We start from the raw sequence: 26,346 nt of genomic DNA on the forward strand, positions 1-26,346 counted from the left end.
CCATTTGTAAAACACTGCAATTCACAGCCTGGTGTATTAAGGTACCTGAAAATCACCACCAGTTTACCTAAGACGTGTGGGCTGCAAACTGCAGTGGCTGAAAAGCTGCTTTATTCTCCTTCTATGAGTCCACAAAAGGTCTACTGAGACTGCAGAGTTACGAAAAACAGACCAAAAGAATGCACAGGTGGTCAAAAAACTTTACTGCAAGGAGGAATTTCACTGGGAACTGAAGAAAGCCCCTTACACACATGCGTTTCATGCAATTGAATTCTGCTGTTTTTTGCAGGCTCTCTCTTTAGATGCTCTTTTCTGTGATAAATGCTCTGGAAGAACTTGCTATGGAGTCTTGGAACAATTCAGCTTCATGCGAAACATTTGATCGGGTGGTAATACAAAACATGATTCAAGTTCAGCTTTTCATTCCTTTCTTACCTGGCTGTTAACATCAGCAGCGTGTTGCAACAGTACTGAAACGAGCTCCTTGTGTCCTCTGTCGCAAGCCCAGTGGAGCAGTGCCCTGCCCTACAAATATCCAAAAGAAAATTAACCAAGTCAGCCAAAAGCAACAAAGAGAGAATCAGTCTTGCTGTGGAGTTTTGAGTACCATTAATAAAATAAACCCTGACTGTTTTTTTTTTTAAATTGCTAAGACTAGTATGCAACATACCACTGCTCCTGATTTGCACTGGAGAGCGATGCTAGAAATACTAAAAGTGAGGCATGGCTTGATTCTGCATTCCTTTAGCACCAAAACCCCAAGTCAGCAATAATTTGGAGGAGAAAATCAGCAAGGTGTGAAAAGCAGGAGTCATAACTTGATTTGCTTTCTTATATAGATTTGGGATTTTAATGCCTGTGACTGTTTTGGGAGCAAAGACTTAAAAAGTAACAATAAGCTTTTCAAAGCTGCTTAAGGCAATGGGACCCCAAGCGCCAAAAAAGCTCATCCCTCTGACAGATATGAAACTCTCAGCCAATGGACCCTGCCTCTCCTGCAGCAGAAGATTAAGACTGGTACCACTGTACCTTGCTTCCCACCCCCTTTCAACAAATCTCTGTACCTGAAGTCTTTCTGTGTGCTTCTGCCACCCATAGGAAGGGATGTAATGAAAGTTCAGATCTTCATGTTTGTCAAGGACATCCCCAAGTTCTGGATACTAAGCACTCCTCTGATTAAGGCATAGCTTAACAGCCTGCTGTGGGCAGGGTGAGGTTGTCGGGTGGAATTTTTTTCCCCCATATTAAATCCCTGCTTTATGCCACTTTTAGCAAAGATTAAGATAAGACAGAGCAAAAGATGATGCTAAAGCAAAGAACTTCAAGACGGCCTTTAGCTCCCCTTCAATCTCTTCCCTCAAGACATATCACCTATTAAAAGGAATGCCTGGGGTGGCGGGGTAGAAGGATGAGCAGACTATAACATGACACCACTGTCACCTCCTTACACTCCTCCAAGCTATCCGAGGAGAGCACCCAGCAACCCAAAGCTCTTGAAACATTCACTTGTTTTGCTGTGCAATATCAATTCATCTCCTGACCTGCAAAATTGCCCTTTAGTGATTAAGAACAAAATATTAATACATAGCAGAGGACGAAATAGACTGGAACAGATGAAAACTACACCTGTGGATGTTGGCACATCCCCACCTAGAGCTGCTCTCCTCTGCCATGTATCACAGCCAGGAACAATTCAACCCCTGCCCAAAAAGGCAGCCATTTCCTAAGGGTCTGAACTTAGGTGGTCCAAAGCCTGAGGGGTTCAAAGTCAGACTGCAGCTGGTCTTGGAAAGGGCTACAGAATCACAGAGCCCGGTAAACTGAAATCAAAGTTTTGGGTTGGGTTCATCGAAAGCATTCTGATATCGGCCTACCACACTATCCACACCTGTGAAAGGTAACGCTTGTTTTCGTAATAGGTCAAAGCAGAGTTACAATACAGTTTCACATTCTCTAACAACCCTGCACCAAGGCTGGCATGCCTATCCTCTGATAATCACACTTGAAATGCATCCAAAGCAGTAACAGAGCCTTTTAACAAGCAGGTCCAAAACTTTCCTAAGACCCAAAGAAGATTTTATATACTGGCAAGTCAAAAGAGAAAGCCCCAAATAGTTTAAGATAGAAGTTTTGCTTCACTGTTTACTGTGTACACTTATTAAACTCCCTGTCAGCATCAGTCTCTCCTGATCTTGCATATAGCAAGCGGCGTGCTTGCAGGAGATTCTCTGGAAATCACCCTGCAGATGAGCAGGAAATCATTCCCCTACTCGTGACACTGTCAGACCAATCTGTGTTTTCCAGTACGTTATACAAAATATTCACAGACCTTCAAAGCTGAAATCAGTTACATGAGCCCGTGCCTGGTTATAAATCTCCTGACACAGCAGTGGGGAACAAGGTGAGCAACCTGAACGATCTGCTAATGGGCACTGCGAGCCAAATTTCCCAACCACAGTGCCAAAATTGCAGGACTGGTAGAAGACACCTTCAACCGAAGCTCACACATCTGCTGTTAGATAGTCTTCAGGAGGGCAGCAGAGGCAGAACATTATTTTGAGTAAGGAAATGCGATCTCAGACACAAGGCATTAAGCTTTTTAACACACTTTTTGACCCAGCAAGTAATTAATTTTTGTAACACATAATTTTAATGTTACACTAATTAACCTTGAATTAGAATGAATTTTCTGACAATGACTTTCTATGGAAGCACTGATGACATCCACGGGCCATTTAATGATTAATGTTCACTCAACACCACAATCAAAGTCTAAAAGGGGGAAAGAGTCTAATTTAAAACAATTGGTAAACATGGAAAGCTCCTGAAATCATCGTTAACATTCTTAGTTCAACTCTGTACTACTAACTACTTATGATTTAGCATTTCAGTTGGACAATACAAACTTTTGTGCCACAGATGTTTATTTCAGAAGAAAGAAGCAAAAGAAGCACTTTATCGCACTGAGGCATGTTGCAGATAAATACTTCACATGTATAAACTGGAATGATCTATTGTTTAGGAATAGTACTGTAACCAAAAAATAATTATTGTGCAATTATAGGGCAAAATAAAGCCATTTCTATCCTTTAAATACCAAAAATAGTGCTATAAATTAGTGGCTATAATATGTGGGTTTGCATATGTCTCCAGACGAGCAAAATATAATTTTATCGGTGTTGAACTTGGCAGAGACCAATGAAGAAAAAAACAATAGTTCAGGAGGAAAAGGGCTGTCAATTTTGTAAATTCAGCATTATTGAAACACTACAGGACTGGTCCCTTCCCATATATTGGAAGGCTGGTTCTGCTGCAAGTGTTGCCTTTAAACAAGACAAGAAACTGAAGCCTGATCATCTGTGGTCATTAAAAGTCTCCTTGTGCTTTTTGCAGGAATATGGATTTCAAGTCTTGGGCCAATTCCACTTTGGGCAATTACACTCTGCTTACCTATATATTTTCTCTGCAATTCTAAATGGATACAATATTTTCCAATTAGTGCCTTAAATGGTTCTGCATCGTAATTGTGCACTATTAAAAAGCTGACATGTTCCACCCGAGAAAGGGCTGCATTCTAGTAGCCCATGTATTATCCCCTAAATTTAGGGTGCAAAGGACTTTGGAGACCTTCTCTGCAAGAGCACACCACCTGATGTGGAAGTAAAAACAGCTGCAGAAGAAACTCAATCTAGTTACTACATAATGAAAGCATTGCTAAGAAACCTGTTTATAAAACAAGAAATTATTCTGTATTACTTGTGTAATATTCAGAAAAGGTTCAGGTGTTCCAGCCAATACACTTAGCCAACTACAAAATCTGCTCATTTACCTTGCCTATCAAAAACCAAACTAAACAAACCCCAGACCTCCCCCCCCCCCCACCCCCAGATAAGCCAAACTTAAACTGGGCAGACAATTTCAACAGTTGTTGCAGAAGTTACTTGAGAGGATGCATTTTCCCCTGCTGCTAAAGTATTTAATAAAAAAAGGCATAAAAATAGCTCCAGTGCAGTAACCCTGCCTCTTAAATCTTCCGCGCTTTGCTTGGGTTACCACGGCCAGCTTGGCTGGCTTCGGCAGCAGTTTCTCCAGCCAGCAGCGTATCAGTTCTGCTCAGCTCCAAGTCACAGGGTGTTCACAAACAAAGCACAGGACAGGGATTTGTCTCAGATATACCGAGTCTCAGCAGACAGACGGACGGGAATAATTTTCACATCAATTAGCCAATGCAGAGAAAGAGAAGAACAAAGCCAAACTGAATGGATACCCTACAATATTGAGCTATACTTCCAGGTACAATGTTTGCTGCCGTAATTACTGTAAACCAGAGAGCCACTCTCTAACTTGTGGCAAGTGTGTTATTACTGGTAGTTAAGAAGAGACATATATAATGGCTGCATCCCCACCGATGATAGCAAAATTGGTGAACGGGAAGACAGCTGTAGCAATTATACACAAAACTGAGATTTGATTTGGAAGTCACCTGCTTTCAGAGCTTTAAAATGTTTGGGGAGCAAGCCTGCAGACAGAGAAGCGTATAATGCTTCTTCAACCCCATTTTTCTTCTAACCTTTCCTTAGAAGCTGGCATCAGTTTGGCATTTGCTGTCTCTAAAGCATGAGAACTGGGGACTAAGCTGTCCCCCAGTTGTTTCAGCTGTCTTTCATATCTTTATATTTTTGGCAAGGGTGTAAATACTGTATACAGGTAACGTGCTTGTTTAGGACGATTTCTTCAACAATCAGGAAAAACAAACCCCTCTATCTACAGGCTCCACAGCCCCTGGCACAAGTTACAAAAGCAACTCATCTCTGCCTCCAAACAATTTCTGGCTTGTTAAAGGTTGAAGAAATATTGTCCTCAAAAAGGCAGCAATATCAGAATGTGCCCGAGGCCCTACAGCCAGAGTTCATTTCTTATTTCGTTAGTCCTGCTGACATATGGAAGAAACTGGTTTTCTTTTATTTTTTCTTTTTCTTTCTTTTAAGTCTGTGCTACTTCTAAGTGAATGCAAGCTATTCTGTTGAACTCTGGGCAATTTAGATACAGTAAATGGAAGCTTGTACATGATTACTGTCATTAGATTCTTTGTTTAATTCTAAATTGAAGTTTATTACATCCAAACTGTTAGCAGGTACTCTGGCTTGACTGCTGTATGAGGGATTTTTTCTTTCTTTCTTTTCTTTCTAAAGGAGGAGACAGTTTATTCTTTAGAAGTTGCCAAACACATCTCAAACCTAGAGAGTTCTCCTGCCCTTTCTGAAATCCTTTTGCTTTTAGTAAGGAGTCTTGTTCCTGTTTTACCCATGTATTTTAGATCTCTTTTCTCCTTTTACTAACTTACCCCAGATTTGCAAAAAAAGGGGAGGACACAATTAGATACAGTACTAACAAACAAGTGTGGATACAATCCAAACATCTTACAACCTCAGTCAAGTCATTACTGTACCAGGAAAAGATGTGCCTAGCTTCTTTAATACCTTAGCAGGAGACTATTCAGCGCTTCAGCAGATTTTGTTCTATAATAAGTTAACTCTTTGTATGTATCCATCCTGCCATTTCAAATTTATTGCTGTTTAAATCAAAAAAAGTGACAGTGTGAGTTATGTTCAGAGGACCAGGAGATGCATCTTTTGGATATGGCAGGATGTATTTATACAGTAACACTAAAATAGTTAATAAAAATGACAAGATTACGCTTTCATACACTTCATTCTACCAAAGGCTTGGTCTGGGTTATATCTCTTCTAAAATGGGTTCTAAAATTTCAATCAGCCTGCATGATATTGGAAAATAAGCTACCCTCCAGATTTTGAAGAACATGTTTGGATACTAAACAACACTGTTAACAGTTTCCGCTCCTTAGGACACCATGAAATAAATTTTTCTCTTGGATTTTTCTTTTTGGTTAAAATCTATATATACACACAAATACACACACATATATATAATATATAAATACAAGCTTACAACCAAGCTAAGGAAGCCAGCACTTGCCAAAACAAGTTCTTTCTTCTCTGTTAGAGCATTTGCTTGGGTAAGCCACAATAACTGAGGCTCTAAGAGTCTCATCTGTGGGTGAATTTTGTGCTAGCGGGAATCTTCCCGTGAACCTTTTGCAGGTAGGCAGGGTTTCAGAGGTTTCCTATCTGCACTGAAGCAATTCTATGCCCTGCAATAGTCGCATGCTAATAGCTGCTATTTCTAAATTAATTCTTCTCTTACATCAAAGATTCATAGACAATTCTCAAGGAGGATGCAACGTGACAGTTTTCACATCTGTCTCTTAGCATTTATGTTGCAAGAACACAAAAATATTTCAACCATCTTTCAGAAAATGTTATGACTTTAAAACCAAAATGTTTTTGTCTGAAAACACACCTCTGTCATTTGAACACAAAGGAAGTTACACACTTTTGAATCCTGCTAACTATGTAAGAGCATCTTTTCAATGGAAATGAAGCAACTGTAACATAATGTTACCATACACTTAATGCAAGCACATAATCACAAAAATGAGCTTTTATCAATGAAAGGACTTCAGTCCTCTTCTGAATGACTGCCCTGAACATTTACTTCTGTAACCTGTGGTCAGTGGAGGGACGGATGGAGCTCAGCAATGACGCTGCTGCAGTGACTGTGTTGCACATGACAGTTTCAGTTCATTGAATTTATGATGTGAAATTCCAAGCCTGATTGTGAACAACCTCCCTCTTCTCTGGAAATTAATTCACATGAATTCCTGATTAATAATAAAAGTCCCTGCCATCAGCATTCAGAGCCCCAGCCGGGGCTGTCATGGCTCAGAGGGCAGAAATCTGCTTAGAGCTACAAGAGAACCCAACTGAATTTGTGGCGTCTCAGTCTATGAATGTGTAAGCACTTCATCTGTTCACCGAAACACAATGTGCTGGGAAGCAGCAGGCAAAAGTAGCTGTAGCTACTATGGACCAAGAGCAGGGCTAGGTGGCAGTATGCAAGCACTGAAACCACCACGACAAAGCTGGTACCACATTTCCTGAAGGATGAACAAGAAATGTGACTGTTCACTTAAAATGTTTACTTTTACAAAAAAACAAACAAACAAAAAAAAACAAAAAAAAACCAAGCCAATTCACAATTTTAATTCTTAAAGCCTTGGTCAATGTCCATATATCTTCCTCTGGGAAAATGGTACTTTGACTCTGACCGATAAGCTGAAAAAGACTGGATGAAGCCACCATTTTCATGAAGCTAGCACAGCCAGAGTCACTCGCTAGTCCTCTGCCTAGCGGACGATAAGGAAGCCAAATGATGTCTAGCCCAGCCTGTATAGCTTGGGATAGCATAAAAGAAATCTTGACTACTTTACCCTTGAATGGAGTGACAAAATGAGTTCATTGATCAACTGGCTGCTGTCTCTAGAAAAGCTATTTCCCTCACTTCCTACTTCTATTTGACCACATTTAATGCACAAGATGGGGAAAGGGGTTACTGAGCAGATCTTACACTGTAAGTTGCAGCTGCTGTTGCTAAAATAACATAGAACATTTTCTGATATGTCACGGCATCACGGTTTGTACATCCACACTACTACAAAGCCAGGGGAAAGCTATTGCTACTTTAAAAGAGACTACACTTGTCTCAATGACCAAGTGTTTGTCCAGCTACTGTAGTACCTGATTATACCAATCCTAAACTGGGAATTCTGAAAAGGCCTGAGGTCCTGAACACACAAAACAATTAAGATTGATGGATTTTATCTTTTTCTCCATACCTCCTCATCAGCGACATTCACGTCCACGTTTTTTGATCGAATGGCTGTGGTTACATGGTCAATGTTGTTTTCTCTGCAGTAATCAAAAATGTTCTTGTCCTCCTCCCTATTCAGGAAACAGCAAAAAAAAATGTTGTCTTACTGTGTAACACAAATGCCGCATACACATCATATGCTCTAGCTTAGCTAGACACATCCCTTTCAACAGTATGTTCACTGCAGTAAAACAGACTTGTAGTGCTGTATATGCAGAATACAGTTTTTCCACGAGAAGAGACAGAAGATCCTGCTTCCTAGAAAACAGAGGTTGTTTTTAACAGTATGATACCAGGGCAAAAGTTTGCTTGCTCCCGTGAACTGCCACAAGGAGCCTACAAAGTTAGCCAACAAGGAACAAGTTCTGTCTTGGTATAAATCACTGTAACCCCAAACAAGATAAAAGGCTAAAGCTTTTCTTTTCCCTGCTATACAGACGTATAAGAGCAGGCACTCTGGGTCAGACCAAGAGCTCCTCCAGTGCCATACATCTCTGACAGTGGCCACTAATGGAGGCTTAGGGGAAAGAGGAGAAACAGGGCCTGTGCAAAGCAATGCGTCCCCGGATTAAACTCAGCTTCCGAAACTCAGTGGCTTAAAGATTTCTATAGCCAGAGGCTGCATCCAGTCACATTTATCAGCCTTTTTCAGGTCCTTTTCTCCACTCTTGCTGCTCTTTGACGCATTTATACTCTTCACTTCTCAGAAGGATGAGCTCTACAGCTTAGTATTGTGTGCGCAAAGGGGTGAATAGCGAGTAAATATTTTCTTTTAATGGTTTTAAGACAGCTGCCTGATATTACTGGGTAGTCCTTAGTGAGTAATTATTCTTTATTCATGTACTTCATACTGTCCACAGACCTCTCATATGACTACACACGTCATCTTTCCTTCAGACCAATCTCTTCTCTTAGCCCATGCTGTCTCCTCATACAGAAACTCCCCTCTTTCTCCAATACCCCTCTTTCATCCTCTTCAGTCTCTCTGGTTTTACTACATCCTTTCTGAGATTGGTTGAACTGCATGCTATATTAAATATGCAAGCGCATAGATTTCTAGAGTAGGATAATGATGTATTCATTCTGCTCTCTATTCCTTTCCTCAAGCTTCCTAACATTTGCTTTTTTACTTGCCATGAAGCACTGTGGCTCCAGTTACTTGTACAAAGCTCTTCCATAATGTTTTAAGAATCTGTAGGAGGTCTTAACTTCATTAAATTAGATCCTTTGGTTGGCTGATAAGAACAGCAGCTTTAAAATGTATTCTGAAGCCATGGTAGCGCACTTAGATCTAGAAGCAGCTACGTCTAATTCAAACACCAGAGACTCCACAACTTGTCAATCTTCCTGCCTGCAAGCAGGCCCGAACGAGCACACATTGGCATCCTGGCACAAGCACATGCTGGTCCCTCTGCATATTCCAGCCTGCTGCTCTGAGTTGGGACCACAGTCAAGCTTTGTCTTAATCCCCCAGTCCAAAAAGGACTGCAGGCAAGAAAAATTAAAGCAAAGCCCTTGGCCAAAAACCAGGAAGAACACCAAAGACTTCACAGATCCCCACGTTAAGATGGGACATTAATTATAGCAGTATGGCTGAGTACAACTCTCCTACCTTTCATGCTTGTACGCCAGTAGAAAGTCATTTATTCCAGCACAGCTGATTCTTCTTTGAAAGGGGGCTATATCATACTAGCATAAGGCACCTCTGTAATAATGTCTTTAGGTATGGATAAACTGATACAACTGTATTCCTAGTGAGGAGTAAAGAAAAGAGGTCACAGTTGCATTGTTTGAAAGTAAATAAAAACCCTAAATACTTCTCTCCTTTTCTGGTTTCCACATGAGAACAATTGCTCAAAAGACTCTGTCAACATTGTTCTGGGATTTGACAGTTTCACAAGACTTGCTAAGATGAAGCAGTTAGCCTTTCCTGTGACATTCCCAGTTTTTGATCATCTGAACTTGTGAAGGTTCCGATGTTCAGCAGAACTCCGACCTGAGAGCCCCAAGGGAAGTCCCTCTAAGAACGGGGGCTTGCAGGAGGAGGTCAGGCCCACCAGGGAGTTTGCCATGCTGCGCGCCTTTATGGCAGAAGAGAGCAGCCTTCACAACGCAATGGGGCAGTTTCAGGAAAACCGATCCCCTGGTGTTAAAAGGCAGCAGCACTCCTCCCATCTCATCTGCACTCTTCTGGAACCTGGAAGGCTGAAAAGCCACAGCAAGGAAAAGTAAAATCCAAATATTTATTTGCATTAGAGGGCAACGAGTTACAAAGAAAAAGATGAAGATACAGGTGCCACCAAGACCACGTCCCCCACTCGCATCCAAACAGACAGGCAGAGCTCTGTAAAGCAACTTTGACTTCCAGGCTTCTATTGTTATGCATCTAGTTGTAAATTATATTTTATTCTTCAGATCTCAAACACCTTTCTCCTCCCTCAGTGGTAGTAAACTTGGAAAGAAATAAATAAAAAAGTGCTGCTATTTAGCTCCGGTAGTAGAAAAAGTGCTGCCTTCTCTGCAGTCACTTCCTCTGATCTCCCTCTCACTGTGAGTAGCGCCCTTCTCCTGCATATCACCTCCGCTTTGCATGCAAGCAGTCCTTCTGCACAGCTGAGTTGGACCTTTCCAGTGAAGAGCTGCATGCTGCACAAGATCTCACACTTCATGAGGTGGCCTAGGAACATTACAAAAAAGTTTTCCAGTTTCTTAACTAGTCTCTTGTGAACGCCTTCGAGGCCTTGTCTGTACACTATGCACAAACTCCTGGGAAACAAATCACTGCATGCTTCAGATGTGATTATTTTGAATTCTAGGCTTCAGATGTGATTATTTTGAATTCTAGGGGGAGAAAAAAAAAATCTTGTAGTGGGACCAGGAAAGGCAAAAGCCTAAATGTCAAACTCCACCTTAAGCAAGATTCCTGATGGAGGTTATGAGATATGCCTTCCTCCACTAGCAAGGACTGCTTTTATATGCCAGGAGGTCCCTTCAGTCCTACCTTGTTAGTCCAACCTCTTAAACATGCCCGTGGCTGCTGAACAGCAGCTTTTTTGGGTGAAGCTACTATTCTGACAATACTGTACAACAACTTGCTTCCAACAGCTCTCCTTCATACAAACACACACGCTCTCACACATTTCCTTTAGTATAGATCTTTCTTCTGTAACATCAAAGCAGAGCCTAGTCTCTCCTTGCTGGAGAAGTTAAAAGATCAGTCGCAATTATTTCTGGATGATTTTCTGTGCCATAACCACAAGTTCAGGCTGTACCCGCTGCCCCGGCAATGACACCCACCAAGTCAGCTGGAGAACGGGCATTTCTGCACACCACAGAGATGCCTGGGTAGGGCTGATCTGCTCTGCTGGACTTCAGGGCCAGAGGTACCAGCGGAGGAGGTGGTGTACGGAAGGGAGACAGCGAGGGATTCTGCAGGCTCCTCCAAGGGGAGCAGGCTACAGGCTCTCTCTCCCACTCGAGCTGTGACGTAGCAAAACCAGGCAGTCTTTCTACCACAGCTTCCAGACAAAACCTCTACAACCTTTTCCCAAGGAAATTACGGTCTGTAGGGGGGAAACCAACTGACGCAGCTATGTGGATGTGATTTAGCTTTTCTAGAATAGCTTCCTAAATGCTCTATATATTCCCCTTCCAGAAAACCACCTTTATTTCAGAATAATCTCCACAATGGATTTATTCCAGGACAGCAAAGCAATTTCCCCACGTGAAGATAAGGTTTTGGGAATTTTCGTCTTTCCACTATGCATTTATTTTTCAAGCTTTAGACGACTTCCCCGCCTTAAAAAAAAGAAGGGTGTGTGCGTCTGAGTGCGTATTCTCTCCCCAGCCATTCTACAAATTTGATGAAGGAAAATAAGCCCACTCCCAAACAGATGCAAGGGAAGTCTAACCAGTCTCCGTCAAAGAGTTTTACCTACAAGCAGTTCCAGGACGCTGCATCTCAGACTTTTAAAAGAACTGGATCTAGTCACATACCAAAAAAAAGTGAGGGCAAACAGAAAAAAAACTCAGAAAAGGATTGGAGTTTCAACTGAATTTTTGAGAGACCAGTACTGGAAAAAGCACTCCACTTACAGGGTGCGAATGCAATGCAGTAAAGACATTATTGCTACGGGCCGACTTTGTATTCAAAATTACACAGGACAAACATAGCTCAAAAAAAGCCTTGCAACTGTGAGCTTGTTTTTGCCCCTTATTTCACATGTTTGCGTATACATGCAGAAAAAAACCTCCACAGTAGTAGTTACAATAAAACAAAGTGCATGAAGCGCCTTCTGGCCAGTCCCTAGTGGGTATTTGCAATCTACATAAGAACCTGGCCAGAGCTGGCAGCAAGGCCTTGAAGCTGGTGGAAACAGAGCCTAAAACCCCAGAGAGAAGCACATCAGAAGCGTGGTAGTAAGTAACACTGCAACGAGGTTGCTCAAATAATGCTACAGAAAAGAGAAAAACAGAATCTACCATTATATATATATATTTTTTTAAAATCTTAATTTGAAGAAAAACACAGCATTTAAGACATCTGCAGAGGGGAAAGATCATGAAGCTCCAACACGGAAATATATACAGATTATTATTTTTAAAAAGTGTAGCTAAAGGAAGACTGTGAGAAGCAGTTTTATTTCTACAGCACATTGCTTGTGACATACAAGCACTGTCTCTTACTTAGCTAGACTTTTCAAATCAGTGGCCATTTAATAGTCTGCAATAATGATGAATGTGTTTACATCTATTTTTCCTTTTAGATTGGCCAAAAGGGTTTCTCTTCTCCTCCTTTGCCTGCACATGCTCTACCTGCAAAGCGGTTTTCTTTGCTCTCCTGCCTCCCCAGGAAGCGGTGTTAGCCCTGATCCACAACCAAACTGAACTGTATCTGTTGCCATAGGCAGTGCATGCAGAGCTTTTTCGATCCTTAAAGGATGTGGAAGAACTTAAACCAAGCCATCGTTGCAGCCTTCGCAATCTTGGAATGCTCCACAAGACTTCTTCAGAAGCTACCTGAACTACACAGGTGTTGAACCAATGATTTGCCAATGAGCCAAAACAGCTCACAAGCAAAGAGCTGCTGTCAGGGCTTTACTTCCATCCTACCTGTAATAACATCATATACCTACTTGCTCTCAAGAGCCGCAGAGACAGTCAGGAAGAGGCACAGAAAAGACTTGAAATTCAAACATGCAGGTCTTCTTAGGTCTCAAGACCTCACCAAGAGCATCCTCCCTGGCTGGCTGTTTCCTTCCTCCTCCTCGCAGGTCACCCTAGCACAAAGCTTCCGACCTGCTGCTGTTTTCCGCATCTTCGCCGCAGGGCTGACGCGAAGCAGCCTAGCAGGACCCGCCTGGAGAGCAGCCCCGGCCCGGCAAGAGCCTCGGGTGCTGCAAACAGGTGGCTTCACCCGCCCGCCTGGCACGGCACTGCCAGCGAGCCGGAGCTCAGCCATGCGTGGAGCCCGCCGGAGCCAAGAGACACTTGCAACAGTTACTGTTTATGTCAAGGCCCTCGGCCCCCAAGGGACCCATTTTCACATAATCTATAATTATCTCTTCGCTTTAATCGCCTCGTCACTTCTGAGGCTCTCCTGGGCACAGGAAGAGGAAAAGCTCATTAACTGAACCTTTTCTCCTCTCTCCAGCCACCCATAGCTTTTAATTGCTTGGTGTTGTTATTATCTATCAGTGCAACTGGGATCATTTTCATAAGAAAAGGTGGTGGGAGGGAGGGAGGCAGGAGCATGTCCCAGAGGTATGCACCACAGACAAACCTTTGCTTTCTCAATTATTTATGCCAGCTGAGGTTTTACAAGCTGAATAAATCCATAACTCAAGTTTATTTTGAACCAGCAGGCTTTCCCAGGGGAAGTGTTGCCCACTTGCCTGCACACTTGTGTGCTGTCCTTGGAGAGTGGCTGGGACATAGTAAGACATGTGTCATCCAATTCCCCACCCCTCACAGAAATGCACATGCACTTTGGTAGATTAGCAGCACCACGAGAGAGGAGGCAGCAGCCAAATCCAAAATAGGAGCTGCCATTTATGGATGCAGAGCCTCCCAAAGGGAAGGCAAGCCTAAAGCAAACAGCCCCTTTGCACAACAAAGCAGGACCCGAAGGGTCACCGCTCCAAGGAAATAAAACAGCAGGGTGCAATAAAAGCCAGGATAAACTTGGCAATAATCTTGAAGTCAGGGTCTCTAAACATCACCTGAAGAGGATCCATTTCTAAATTACACCAAGTTTAAAAAACAAAAAACAAAACAAACATCCAAAATGCAGTAACTCAAGTGCTTGGACATGCAGGTGTTTTGTTTCTGGGAAACTGCTCTCATTTGCAACAAGGCTGAGCATGCTGCAGGCTGCTCGGGCTCTCTACAGCCGGAAAAGCTCTTCTACAGGGATTTTACAGCCCAACATTTGTGTGAGTGACAGACATCTGCGATGCAGCCACAGACGCACCCGTAACACTGATACAAGCCCTAAATTCCCAGCAAGCCAAGGATGCTTGGTCCCATTTTTACGCTTAAATTCTGCGGTCCTGTGCTCGCTCCCGATCCCGGCATTCCTGAAGATGGGGAGCAGGACAAGAACAAAACCCCAAACACACTCCAGAGCGCCGGGCTGGTTTCAAAAGCTGTTCCTGCTCCGAAGCAGCATCTTCACAATGGATGCTGGAAGCAGCTCTTTAAAATTCAGCAGCTTTTGCGCCTGACCACACGCAGCGACCTCTGGTATTTTCTGCCAAAACAGTTCATTTGTCTCGCAGAACAACTAATCAATTCCTGAGCCCATCAATCACGGGGCTCGCAGCCCGGGCCCGGCAGAGGGGCCAGATGGCAGCCGGCGTTAGCGGCATTAATGCAATTCTGACGCTGCGCCGCAGCCGACGGGCTCCCCGCGCGAGGGACAGTGAGCCCGCGAGCAGCAGGGTGGGGGTACGGGGCACTGCCGGCAGGTTGTCAATTGGCCCTTGCTCTGTGTCCAGGTCCTAAACTTATCCCAGCTCTTATTTGGGGCCTCCAAGGAGATGCATCTTGCTTCCTTCCAAGCGTTGCAGGAAAGGGCAGAAGTTTCTACCAGGAAAGGGCATCTTCCTTACGCATCCCGCAGTCCCCCCAAAATTTAAACTTAGCCCAACAAGGCCTCGGCACCATCCTGCTGAACCTCTCGCGTTACCCACACGCTGACGCCCGAGAAACCCTGTGCAAAAGAAACAAGGTCTGCACGTTGAAAAGCATCTGCGCAGCAGAGGAGGGCTCCTGCTTTAAATGAGAAAGGAAGTGGACATTTGGCAACATTTTCTTCCATGGTCTCCATCTGCCAAGTAAATGCTTTCATTTGCTAGAAACACTTGTAAACTGCTTTTTCTTTTTTTTACTCTTTAAATATTTAAAAATAACTTTAAAGTTGCATTTCCACTTCTAGAGCATTTTTGGCATCTCCCTCAATTTGTATCTTAGTTTAGATCTACAGCAGTGACACATCAGTCTACCTCATTTCATTGTTTAATTACTGTAATTATAAATATTTGTCCATCGAAGAACTCAACTACTTACGCTTTTGTTCGGAGACTAAAGCCAGAAAATGGACATAATGCTTTATTCAACAGTTAAAAACAAAACAAAACCCACCACTATAAGCCACCAAGGCTGGGTTGGGCAGTGTGAAATCACAATTTCTAAATCCCTCCTTCAAGCAGAATCTCCAAGTCCCATCATCAGTCAACAGCATGCAGTATTTTTGTGTAACACCCAAAGTGAGACAGGTGATTTACAGGGAAACCAAAAGGCAGACAACCATGCTAATACATTTTGCAACGGCTCCCCATTAGTCGCTGGGGGTACTTCAGCTCTTTATTGCCAGGGTTTATTAATGACTCCTAATTGATGAGCAGAGCCCAGCACCCCAAAGGAAATAACTACTATATCTTGTTAGCTCAGGAGACCTCCTCCTGATTTGAGGATTGATCTATGAACACACAAATTGCACTGATTTAACTGAATTTGTTTCTAAATTGATTTAATTAGATCAGTGTAACCTGTTTCTACAGATGCTCTTGAATTCATTTGGAATCAGTGCAATTTACTTACGTGAGCCAGACGTTTTTCTATCTTGTCCTCAAAGTAGAAACATTTGAGATAATTAGTGATAACGCAAAATGAGCCCTGGCACCATCCCCGTTCTTCCAACTTCTGATCCACCTGACTTTAGGGCAGGGTATGGTAACTCCACTTTGTCCAACATTTACAGATTTGTACCCTAAAAACAAGCACTTAATTCCACAATAGGAATGTAGGTGTTCTCTCTTAATATGACCCCTAACTAGAAATTACTTCCCCCCTCAAAAGCTCAGGGAAATAGAGACTAGAGTGGATTGAATTATATCCTGATTTTGGCAAGTTTGTTTTAAGGCCCGAATTAGGCCCAACATTGATAACTTAGTCAATAAAATAGTCTGCAAAGTTCTTTTTCATAGATCTTAGGCTACAAGCTTGCATGTACACAGACATATGCTGAACTTACTGGTTGGTACCTACTAAAGCAGTGAAGTTTTTGCTAGCTCAAGGTATTAAGTTTTCTTTCTCCTTCTGCCCCCAACCCAGCTTTCTAGAGCATGCTGTAACTCTCCTTCAGCTAACCTTCATTACTTGCATTCAAACACCGTAGTAGCTACATGCAGCAGCCAATGAAATCCTAAAGCACAAAGAAGTTCCCAGCTTTTGGTGCGACACCTGAAAGCCTCTAATTGTATAATGCCACACATGATTTCCAACTTAGGACTGGTCAAGTGAAAACTTGAATCTGATGACAAAAGCCCAGAGTTTAGTTATAAATCAGGGAATCCCTAGAACCAAAATACAGAAGATCGGTATCTTAATTTTCTTTCTTCCCTACAGAAAATGCCTCCCTTCCCCCTTCTTTCTAACAGCCTCAGAAAGTCCCTTCACTTCTCAGGCAAGGTGTTATTATTATCAACCCAATTTACTCCATGCTCTAAATAAACGTGGAGGCCAAATTAAATATCTAGAGCCCTAGTGCCATCCTTCTTAGGCTAACTTACTTGCAGTTTTCATAAGAGTGCAATTTTGTCACTTAGGGCTATGCTTTTAATCATATAATCACCACCATTAAGGATGTACTATACTTGCACAGATTTATTCCCTGCTCTAGTAAGAGAATAAGCAGTGGACATATAAGCCATATTATACAGTTATATGGTAAACTACACCGAGAAAGTTGAAGTCGTACGGCTTGCATGCGGGCAAGATGTTGTGATGACACACACTCATGTCATATCTTCCAATTGAAGACGTTGATGTCTACTAGGTGAGCTGTGTTAACAGATCACATGAGTGTTTCTATCCTGCTTCAGCAGCATTAGAAGACTTTGTTTTACTGGCTTTCAGCAGCCATCAAACTATTCCAGCTATGTCAGAGAGTACATCTGTCTACAGGCTTGTTTTGTAAGGAATAAGGCTATGCTATACTGGAACACAACTATCAGTGTACTGCTACACCTGTGGCACACAAAATATTCCTCATGATACACCTGGGAAAAAAGTATTTAAAGCTGCAGCTATTTGCAAGTCCCGCGTGTCATGTTCTTGTGAAAATAAAAAAAAAAGCACAAAGAAGATTCAGACTAGTTAAGCCAACCAGGACAAGCCCTGCTTTCCTGTACACTGTGCTGTATTTTGTGACCAGGAAGGGGCACAGATGGTACTTGAGATAGCCTCTCCTCTGAAAGGATGTAGAAATAAACATCTCATGCTCAGCATCCAACAGCAGGCAGCACCGATACATTCAACTCTTGAATGAGCAGCTCAGACAGGATTTTAACCACAAGGTCAAATTATGAGCTCAAGGATGTTGGCCAAGACCTGCACTGACAATCCAAGGAAGTAAAAAGGAGCTTGCGGCTACTAAAAGTGCCATTTCTCAAGCAGAATGTTAAACCAAGGTTATACCTGCCCACCTTTGGTCAAGGTCCAGGCGTAAGTTAAAGATGTGTTGGCTCTCTGTGCAAAGCAGAGAGGCCGGTCCTGGCCAAGTGCTCCATCTTGCTATAAAACGGATTGCAATGCCTAAGCAAGTGCCCGCACTACTGCCGAGCGCAAAACTGCTGCCACATTTGCTTATTCAAACACAACCATATCAATTTCTACCTGAGCTCCTTGCAAAGAGCTTGGAACTACCTGCTCGTGATTTATTTTTCTTTAGTTTGTGACTACAAGTCATAGAAATGCTGTGCTAGAGTTTTAAGACTTTGGGAGAATTCCTAGCAAGCTTGGCTGCTCGAGAGAGAGAGAGAGAGAGAGAAGATATCAAACAGTATTTATATTTTAATTTACTAAGACTAAAATGATGCAAGACATAAAACAAATAGGATCACATACACACAACTCGGTGACTGCAACATGACAGCAAACACTGATGAAAAACTTAGTCTTCTCTGATTCTTCATTTTAATTAAAAATGTGATGCTGTACTCCTAAAGATTCTCCAGGCAATCATTTATGTATTGGAGTTAATATTATGCCCATGCTTAGTAGTCTTGCATTTACTATGGAGCTGAAAAAACCCCCGAACCAAACAGCTGTCCTCATTCAGTAGCTAATGCCACTCACTGCTTGCACCTTGGCAGTTTTTAAATAGCAGCCATTCTAGATCTGTAAGTGCATTTCTGCTATGCTAGCTGCAGAAGCTAAAAAAAATTAATTTGATATAAGGTGCAAACTCTCCCTGAAGGCAAACATTGTCCAATATTAAAACCTTCACCGAACAATCCTTAATGAATGTATTGGTAAAGAAATAACTACTTGAAAAGGGTAGTGTCTGAAGAGCTTTCTATAAAAAAGCCAATATTACCTTTTTTTTTTTGGCCATATAACTGAAAAATGGGAAGCCTTGCCCTTCCCCCACATCTCCCACTAGGGAAAGGTTAGTACCTGGCAATGATACAGGCAGTTATTGATTTAAATGATTATGGACCTGAAAAGTTCTTTCCTGTCATTTATTATCCTGTTGTAGTTGCCACCACACTTGCGTGATATTAAAAAAAATGCTTAACAGAATTCCATTAGAAAAACACCGTTTTTTAACTGAAGTCCAGAGCAGATAATCACCTGATTGTTTCTTCTTGATATAACGAGCTGACAACTGGGCCTCCAAATGCGGTTTTGCATTCTTTTTCTCTCTTCTCTGTTGTCTGAAAGAAAAAGAAAGATTGGTTCAGCATCCGGGCTCTCACTGCAGACGGGGTCTCGCCTTCGCCACCTCCCACGCCTGCCCCAGCCCCAGCGCCCCGGGGACGAGGTCACCCTCGGGAAGCCTCGTCAGGAGGGGAGGACGCATCCCGCGGCCCTCAGCCCACGCAGAGACGGCCGGAGGCGTCTCTTGGCAAGCGGGACGAGCACCCCTCTGCACGCAGCCCCCACGGTCACCCCAGCGGCGCGGCGGCAGCCTCTCCCTCCCTCCCGCGCGCGGCCGCGCCGCCCCCGCGGCGCTCTCGGCCGGGGCCCCTTAGGACCCAAAAGCCGAGCCGCTGTGAGGGAGCATAATGTTACGCTACTAGATTGCAAAGCTTGCCTTTATAAATCTATTTAATATAGATTTAAAATTAAATTTTATAATGGGCAGCATTTCCAAATGATTTACTCCCAGGAACTCCAGGATTCAGAGTGATTCCCACCATAATAGAAATGAACAATTAGAATAATGATTGATCGATGCCGAGTCCACGGCCTACCTCTTCGAAAAACAGCCGGCGGGTTGGGACCTGCACTTGAAGACACTTGATTTAAATAGATGCCAGATTTTCAGAGAGGGGTAAGCACCGGCTGTCTGAAAGCCTGACCCTATTTTGGGGTGCTGGACACCAAAACCCTGGTTATTCTAGGGAATCTCAGCTCTCCGTCTTCAGGTAAGTAATTCAAACTGCTTTGCAATTCCCAGCAATATCACCTTACATAGACAGCCCGTCAAGTGCAAGGCGCTCTGGTCAGCGGACAGTTCTGCTGCTTTCAGTGACATGACATTGTCACACTTGAGGTGAATAAAATCCGAGGAGCGAAGGAAAAGCCAGCCCACCCTCTAGTCCTCTCTCAGTAGATGCAATGCATTGCTAATTACCCCAAAATATGTTAGGTAGAATCAGAATTCTACCTCGAAAGATGATTTTTTTTTTTAAACATGCTTACAATTTTTTCTTCCTGCACCCTAAGCTGCTTTTGTTTTAAACCAATTTACTTCCCCCCCCCCCCATAATACCTTTGCTTTTACATCCCACTCAGTTTGAACTACCCAACTCTACCTTTCAGCTCTCCTGTACAAGCGCAAACAACGTTTGGGTTTGCAGAGATCACAGACACACTTATTGAAAAAAGAAAAAACAGAAACAAAAGTGGCTTTGCAAGCTATTCTACGGCAAGCAGTCTTTCTCTAATCTAGAGTAAAAGGTGACACACAGTTTCCCCTGAAGAGAAAGGGCTTTCAAGTCTTCACAGTGCAATGCCCCTCTTAAAAAATTATTTAGCAGAGAACCTTATTGTCCATCAATTATTTCCACACCACTTATGAAGAAAATTAATTTCAGATCATCTGCTATATTACATGCAAGAGCTATTCCTATAAAATGAAGCTATATTCACAAAGAGTCTATCTTCCTTGATGTTGAAGGACAGTAGTCATTCAGCCAGCTTCAGAAACTGCAAGAAGTTTTGGGTTTTTTAAAATCTACATTCTTTCATTTCTTCCCCATGGCAATTTTTGGATATTATGTTTTTTCAAAGTCAAAAACAACACTTGAGAAAATACATTTCATCTTTCTTGAAGCAAAAAAGGTAAAAAAGGTTTCTTGGATTAAGGTTGCCTTCTTTGCACAACTAATGCATTCCCAAAGATTAATTATGTTGATCAAGTACACATAAGGTCACCGAGAAAATTAATGATAAAGCCCTTCCCAAAAATGCTTGGGCAAGAATCTCTCTGGGTCTTAACCTATATATAGGTTACTTTGTCCAAGCAGCTTTTATCTCATCTCTTTTACACAGAAAAAGGTAACTCGAATATTCAATTTATGAGTGTTCAGCTAAGCTCGTTCATTCATAGTCCTGTATATGTAGAACAAGTTCATGAAAAATGCACCCGAAAAATCTCAGATAACCTCTCAGGATTTAAAGTGTGACTTTTCTCTGTAAAGTCATTAAAAACACCATCGGGGATCCAGCTTTTGTCATCGCAGGAGTTCCCAAGGCGGATCTGTCCAAGCCTCAGGGAACGCTTCCTCCCGAAGGCACTGCAAACAGCCCCGAGTCGGATACAAACTGCTTTCTTCCTACCCACCCTTGACAGCTGCCTATTCCACAAGCTCATTTGTCCACCTCCACTATCTACAATCCCGTCTTCCAGGCACTTGCACATGAGTGCCTGAGCACCACGTCGCAAGCAAACTGGACAACGCAAAAGTTGGAATGAAAGCAGCAGCTCTTCCTAAACCCCGTCATAGCTGCTGCACTAACGGGAACCAATGCTTTCATCTGTCACTCATGCTGGCTGAAGGGATCTGTAACATGCAGACGTACTCCCTCTCAAATCTCTTGACATTTTTACAGTGAAAAAGTGCTTTTATCCTGCAAAAATAAAGCAAATGCCATATATATATACACATATAGATGATAACCAGCGAGTTTAAAATCACACTACATTGAAAACCACAATGACATTAAAAACCTGAGACTGCAATTCTTTTCACTCCTCCTTTGAAAAAAGGCACTAATAATTAACTATGCAGCTCTCAATTAAATCAGCTCTATTTCATTCACTGCTGGCAGTGTTATCCAAAAGCACTGCAGGTATGCACGTAACTAATGATATTTAAGAAATAACATGACCTCAGGCTCCCATAATTTACAATCCGAATCCCAGACAAAAATGGCAACAACATCTGGAGTCAGGACTATGTAAGAGGTATATGCAATAGAAAAGGCAAAAAGTATGAGGCGTGTGAGGCCACACTCAAACCGCCAGTTCAAAACTGTGGCAACAAATGTGAGTTTGTAATAAGTCAGGAAGAAGCTTTGGAGGACTACACTTGGGTGCCAAAGCAGCAGCAGCCCATATGAGATCCATGAAAAGGCGATAAAGAAATGTAAGAGATGCCTTGAGAGGCACTGAATTTTCCCATGTTTACCTCTAATTTGTGCACATTGATTCTTTGTTGCTTTTTTTAAAATTAAGGCTGATATCAAAGTTACTATTGCTCTTGACAGTCAACTTCAGTAGATGGATCTGATTGACCAAAGCTAGCATAAATCACAAATACATGTTTCTGTATGCTGCATACATACTTAAGAGACGTTTCCAACTCCCCTGACTCCTGATATATTCACATACGGGCATGAGGAACTCCACTAAACCCAGAAACTATCATTCTCAAGTGTCACCAAGAATTCCAGGAGAAAAGCCGTACTTCTCTGAAAGCGGACAGCAGAGCATCCTCATTGCTGCCGCAATACATTGTATTTGTCAATAAAAGACCAGCTTGAGTCAAGGTACAATCGGATCTTGACTGCCTGTCACTGACAATGCTGCTCCAGACGGCCTCAGGCCTGACAACCACTTTCTGAACAAAATGGAAATACAGGGACTAATATTTGCCAACATCATTAATTCATTTTTTCCTCCACTCCCCCTTCTTCCTTTATGCATGATGTCAAGACGTATACCTTTAAATTGTTGTCAGCCATAAAAGAGACGTCGTGTCCCAGTTCAGAGGTTAACATATAATGACAGACACATTAAAATACCCTGTCCAATGCCTCACTGACAATTTCAGCTCCATCTTCTCTTCAATGAGACAGTAGCTCAAACTCACTTACAAGCTTTAACAACATTAAAGTCTAACCAAGATTGAAAAATAAAGGAGAAAGAAGATAGTTTTACCATACTAAGCATTATGGAAAAGAAAAACCGAATTACAAACATTTACTTTGCAAGGGCCTAGGGTTTGAGTTCACCTTCTATTTTGGTTTCAAGTCTCCAATGACTGCAGCACGATCCACCTCCCTTCTTGCACTTTTGGAGAGTAGGATAAGAATTACCATTTGACAAAGCAAGAGAAGTAGTTTTCTCTCAGAGGTTTGGTTTGGTGGGTTAACCTCTTGCTATACGCCTAAAGACAGGGCACAGATTTATTATTTTTCATCTTAGAGCCTAAGTATGGTTTCGATAGACGTGAAACAGGCTAGCACAGATCTAACAAGACAGCAGTTCCACAGGGCCTTGCGATGACTCATTTCAACTCACCCGCCAGGCCTCTGTAGAGCCGCAAGGCAATTTACTATTGGCGATTAGCTCTGGGACTGAATTGGACCTAATTGTGCCCAACTACTGTAGACACAGGGCAAGGGACTCTTTCTGACTCCGACAGAAGGCATGGCACAGAGAAGCCCTACAAAGATGCTGCAGAACAGCAAGAGCAGCACAAGTTTCAGCTTTTTGACGTTTTCAGCTTTAAAAAAAGCTTTTCTTAAAATCCTAATTTGATTTAACAAAAGAGGTAGATCTTAGGAACACGTTGTGTCAGACAGCCCAATTTTATTCAGAGCAAACTGAGAACTCTGCCTGGTTAGCTCTGCGAATGCAGACACACAACATACTATTTGACAAGGCGCGGGACTGCGTTACACAGCCCAGCTATCATGCCACTCCAATTCCCTCACCTAGAAAGTTACACATCTCAGGCTTTTCTCTACACCCAAATATATATTATTTAAGAAAAAAGTCATTATTAAAAGATTCTTATCAAAACATGTCTTCAAAATTACACTGGCTAAAGCCTTGAAACAGTCAAGACTTAGCTCTGCATCACCACACAGCTTAGAAGCAAAAAAGGTGAGAAGAATTAAATGAGAACTACACATGAGGCCCACAAATCCGAGACTCTGCAGTGCATGGAAAAAATTCTTCTAGGTCAAGTTCAGAGGATATTTCCTGTATTGTTTGCTCTTCTTGCTCTGAGCCTGATGAAACTTAAGTCAGAGTAGCAGCAGTACCTGGCTTTATGGGAGAGATACAAGAAATACTGCCCCCCAAATTTTTCTGAAGTGTTTTTTGTAGCAGAGAATACATAGCATAGAGATTTAAGTCAGCATTTATTCTACACGCACCCCGTAATTCACCTCCTAACATCTTCAGGAAGAATGAGCGAGAAGTTGTGCCTGCGTGAGACACTTCTTGACTCACGAACACGAGCCCTTTGCAGGATCCAGCGTTGCGGCTGTGAGACAAGCTTTACCTTGCTGCCTACCAGCTTCGCCGAGAGGTACTGGGCGCTAGTGCCGTGGTACGAGCACCACAGGGGAACAGGGAAACCTGCTTGCGAGGAACCTGTCAGCTCTCAGCAGCGACCACAGGAGCAACTGCAAACTGACTTGGCCTCGCAAGGCGACCGTGACGTGTTGGTGGACGACAGCGGGGTCCCGAACGGGGAACCAGGGAGCCTGGAGGCATTCCCAGCACGGGGAATTCACGGAGGATTGCTTGCAGTGGCAGGAGAAGAGCTGGCCTCTGCCAAAGCTCCCCAAGTGCCCCTGGGAGATGCTCGGTAGTTCCAGGCTCAGCTGTCACGCCAGGGCAGGTGGCATCCTAACCCCTTCAGGCCGACATGAAGCTAAGAGTGAATGGTTGAAGTGTGCTGATTGAATTGTAATTAAGCTAGCATAGTCTCAGGTGACAAATTTTACAGAAGGCACTTCACGGAGTTGACCCAAGAGCAGACCTCAAGGCCTGCTTTGCCTGCTACCGCATCCCCTTAATACCCTGGATTGACATTCCTGGACACAGCTTGAGGAGTGAGGATTATTAGGGAGGCAACAAGACCATGTAAACTCTCCTAAAGTTTCAGTCACTCTCCCCCTTTCTTTCGCTCTCTGTGTCACGGCCCGGCTGTCCCCCGTGGGAAGGGAACTTGGGCAGACACTAATTGTATTTGACAGCAGCAATTACACGCAAGGCTGGAGATTAGAAGCCCGTTAATTGTGTGTGCCATAATTGCTGCCGTCTTCCTTTGCCAGTTAAGGCCAGTGCCAGGAGAGTCAACGGGAGGAGGGCGAGCTCCACCTCAAATGCAGGTGGTCCGAGGATGACAGTCCCTGGGAGGGGAGGACGTGTCCCCTTCTCCCCAGATGGGCACGGGGGCTGCTGGCCCCGCAGCAAGGCAGGATGCTCCTTTGACAGGGCGGCTACTGAAGCGTGACATGAGGACAACGTGCGCTGCCGAAGAAGGTGTTTTCCACCTCTATCTTCCTACTTTCCAGCTAGGCTGAACTTCACACCGCATGCAGCTGGAGGGAAGGTAAATATTAACCCTTAAGAGGCAATGCTGCTGAAGGGAAAAAGCATTTTTACTCTCCATAAAACCAGCCGCCACATTAAATAGTTGAACAGGATTCATAAAATCCTCCCTTCTCCACTAAAAGCATGAACAGCTCAGCATTTCTTGCCACTCTTTACAGGCTAGCGGAGGCCAGCTACATCCAAACAAGATAAAAATACGCCCACACCGAGGGCAGCCTCCCCATTAGAGGCTTCTGCAAAGCCACCTTTCGTGAAAGGCTACTGTACCCTCAGCACCAGCTGTATTAATGCCTGTCATAAACAGACTATTTTAATATTCCTCTCTCAATAATACTTCTTGGCTCCCCCAGCAGCTCCGGGAGTGCATGCACATGACTCAGCACCTGGAAGGTTTTCAAGGGACCACGGAGGAGCTGTACAATTTGAGCAAACTGTCCTATAAAAAAAAATGGCAGCATGTTCCCCAGTACAATATGACTCTTCCTACTGCGCAGACAGTTTAGTTGAGATTCCATTACTGGCTACATTAAAAAAAAAAGTTTTCTTGTGCTTTTAAATCTTATCGCAGAGTTTCCTCTTATAAACGTGATGTAGGCCAGAGGAAGTATTTTCCAGATTATATTCCAAAGATAAAACAAACATACTGCAATTAATGGCATTGCGCTGCATAGCTAAAAATAGCTGTAATCTAAAATAGGGCCTTGAAGATTACTCATTTAGCCCTTAATGAGTTAATTAAAAACTATACTATAATCACAGTTGGAAATTAGTAGTAAAAACCATCAGGGGAAGGGAAATAGATGTAAACATCAGGGGAAGGGAAATAGATGTAAAATGCTTAACAACATTGAGTTCTATACTCGCTAGTAGCTCTGATTTTGTATGACTGCATACATTTTAACAAATGCATGCAACGGAATAAAATGCACAATCGAAAAATCTAATGCAGTGGTTTTCAACATCGCTTGATTTGTGGAGCTATTTTTTCAAATGGAAATGCAGACGTGCGTGGCAAACAAGACTGTTGGACTCACCTCTCCTCACTTCTCATGGACTTCCGCAGGAGCCTGCACAACCCCAAAGTCTGCAGAGCAAAGTGTATTTGCACCCCTGTACTTGCAGAAACCAGGAACTTTCGCATGGGTAACATAGAGCTTTACAGTGTCAGGCTTGGAAGTCGATCA

The 26,346-nt window shown here is 42.9% G+C and overlaps 1 protein-coding gene across 1 annotated transcript in view; it reads right to left on the bottom strand.

Annotated features, from left to right (window-relative positions):
- The window catches only part of ACBD6 (acyl-CoA binding domain containing 6), a 90,467-nt gene that overhangs the window by 45,100 nt on the left and 19,021 nt on the right, over positions 1–26,346 (bottom strand). The window contains exons 4-6 of the mRNA XM_026101061.2: positions 18,931–19,013; positions 7,757–7,862; positions 436–525 (exon numbers count right to left, since the gene is read on the bottom strand). Of these exons, the coding sequence (XP_025956846.2) occupies positions 436–525; positions 7,757–7,862; positions 18,931–19,013 (279 nt within the window). The remainder of the gene's footprint in view (positions 1–435; positions 526–7,756; positions 7,863–18,930; positions 19,014–26,346) is intronic.

The sequence above is a fragment of the Dromaius novaehollandiae genome, chromosome 8 (assembly GCF_036370855.1).
Source record: "Dromaius novaehollandiae isolate bDroNov1 chromosome 8, bDroNov1.hap1, whole genome shotgun sequence".
In the NCBI taxonomy this organism is placed as follows: domain Eukaryota; kingdom Metazoa; phylum Chordata; class Aves; order Casuariiformes; family Dromaiidae; genus Dromaius; species Dromaius novaehollandiae.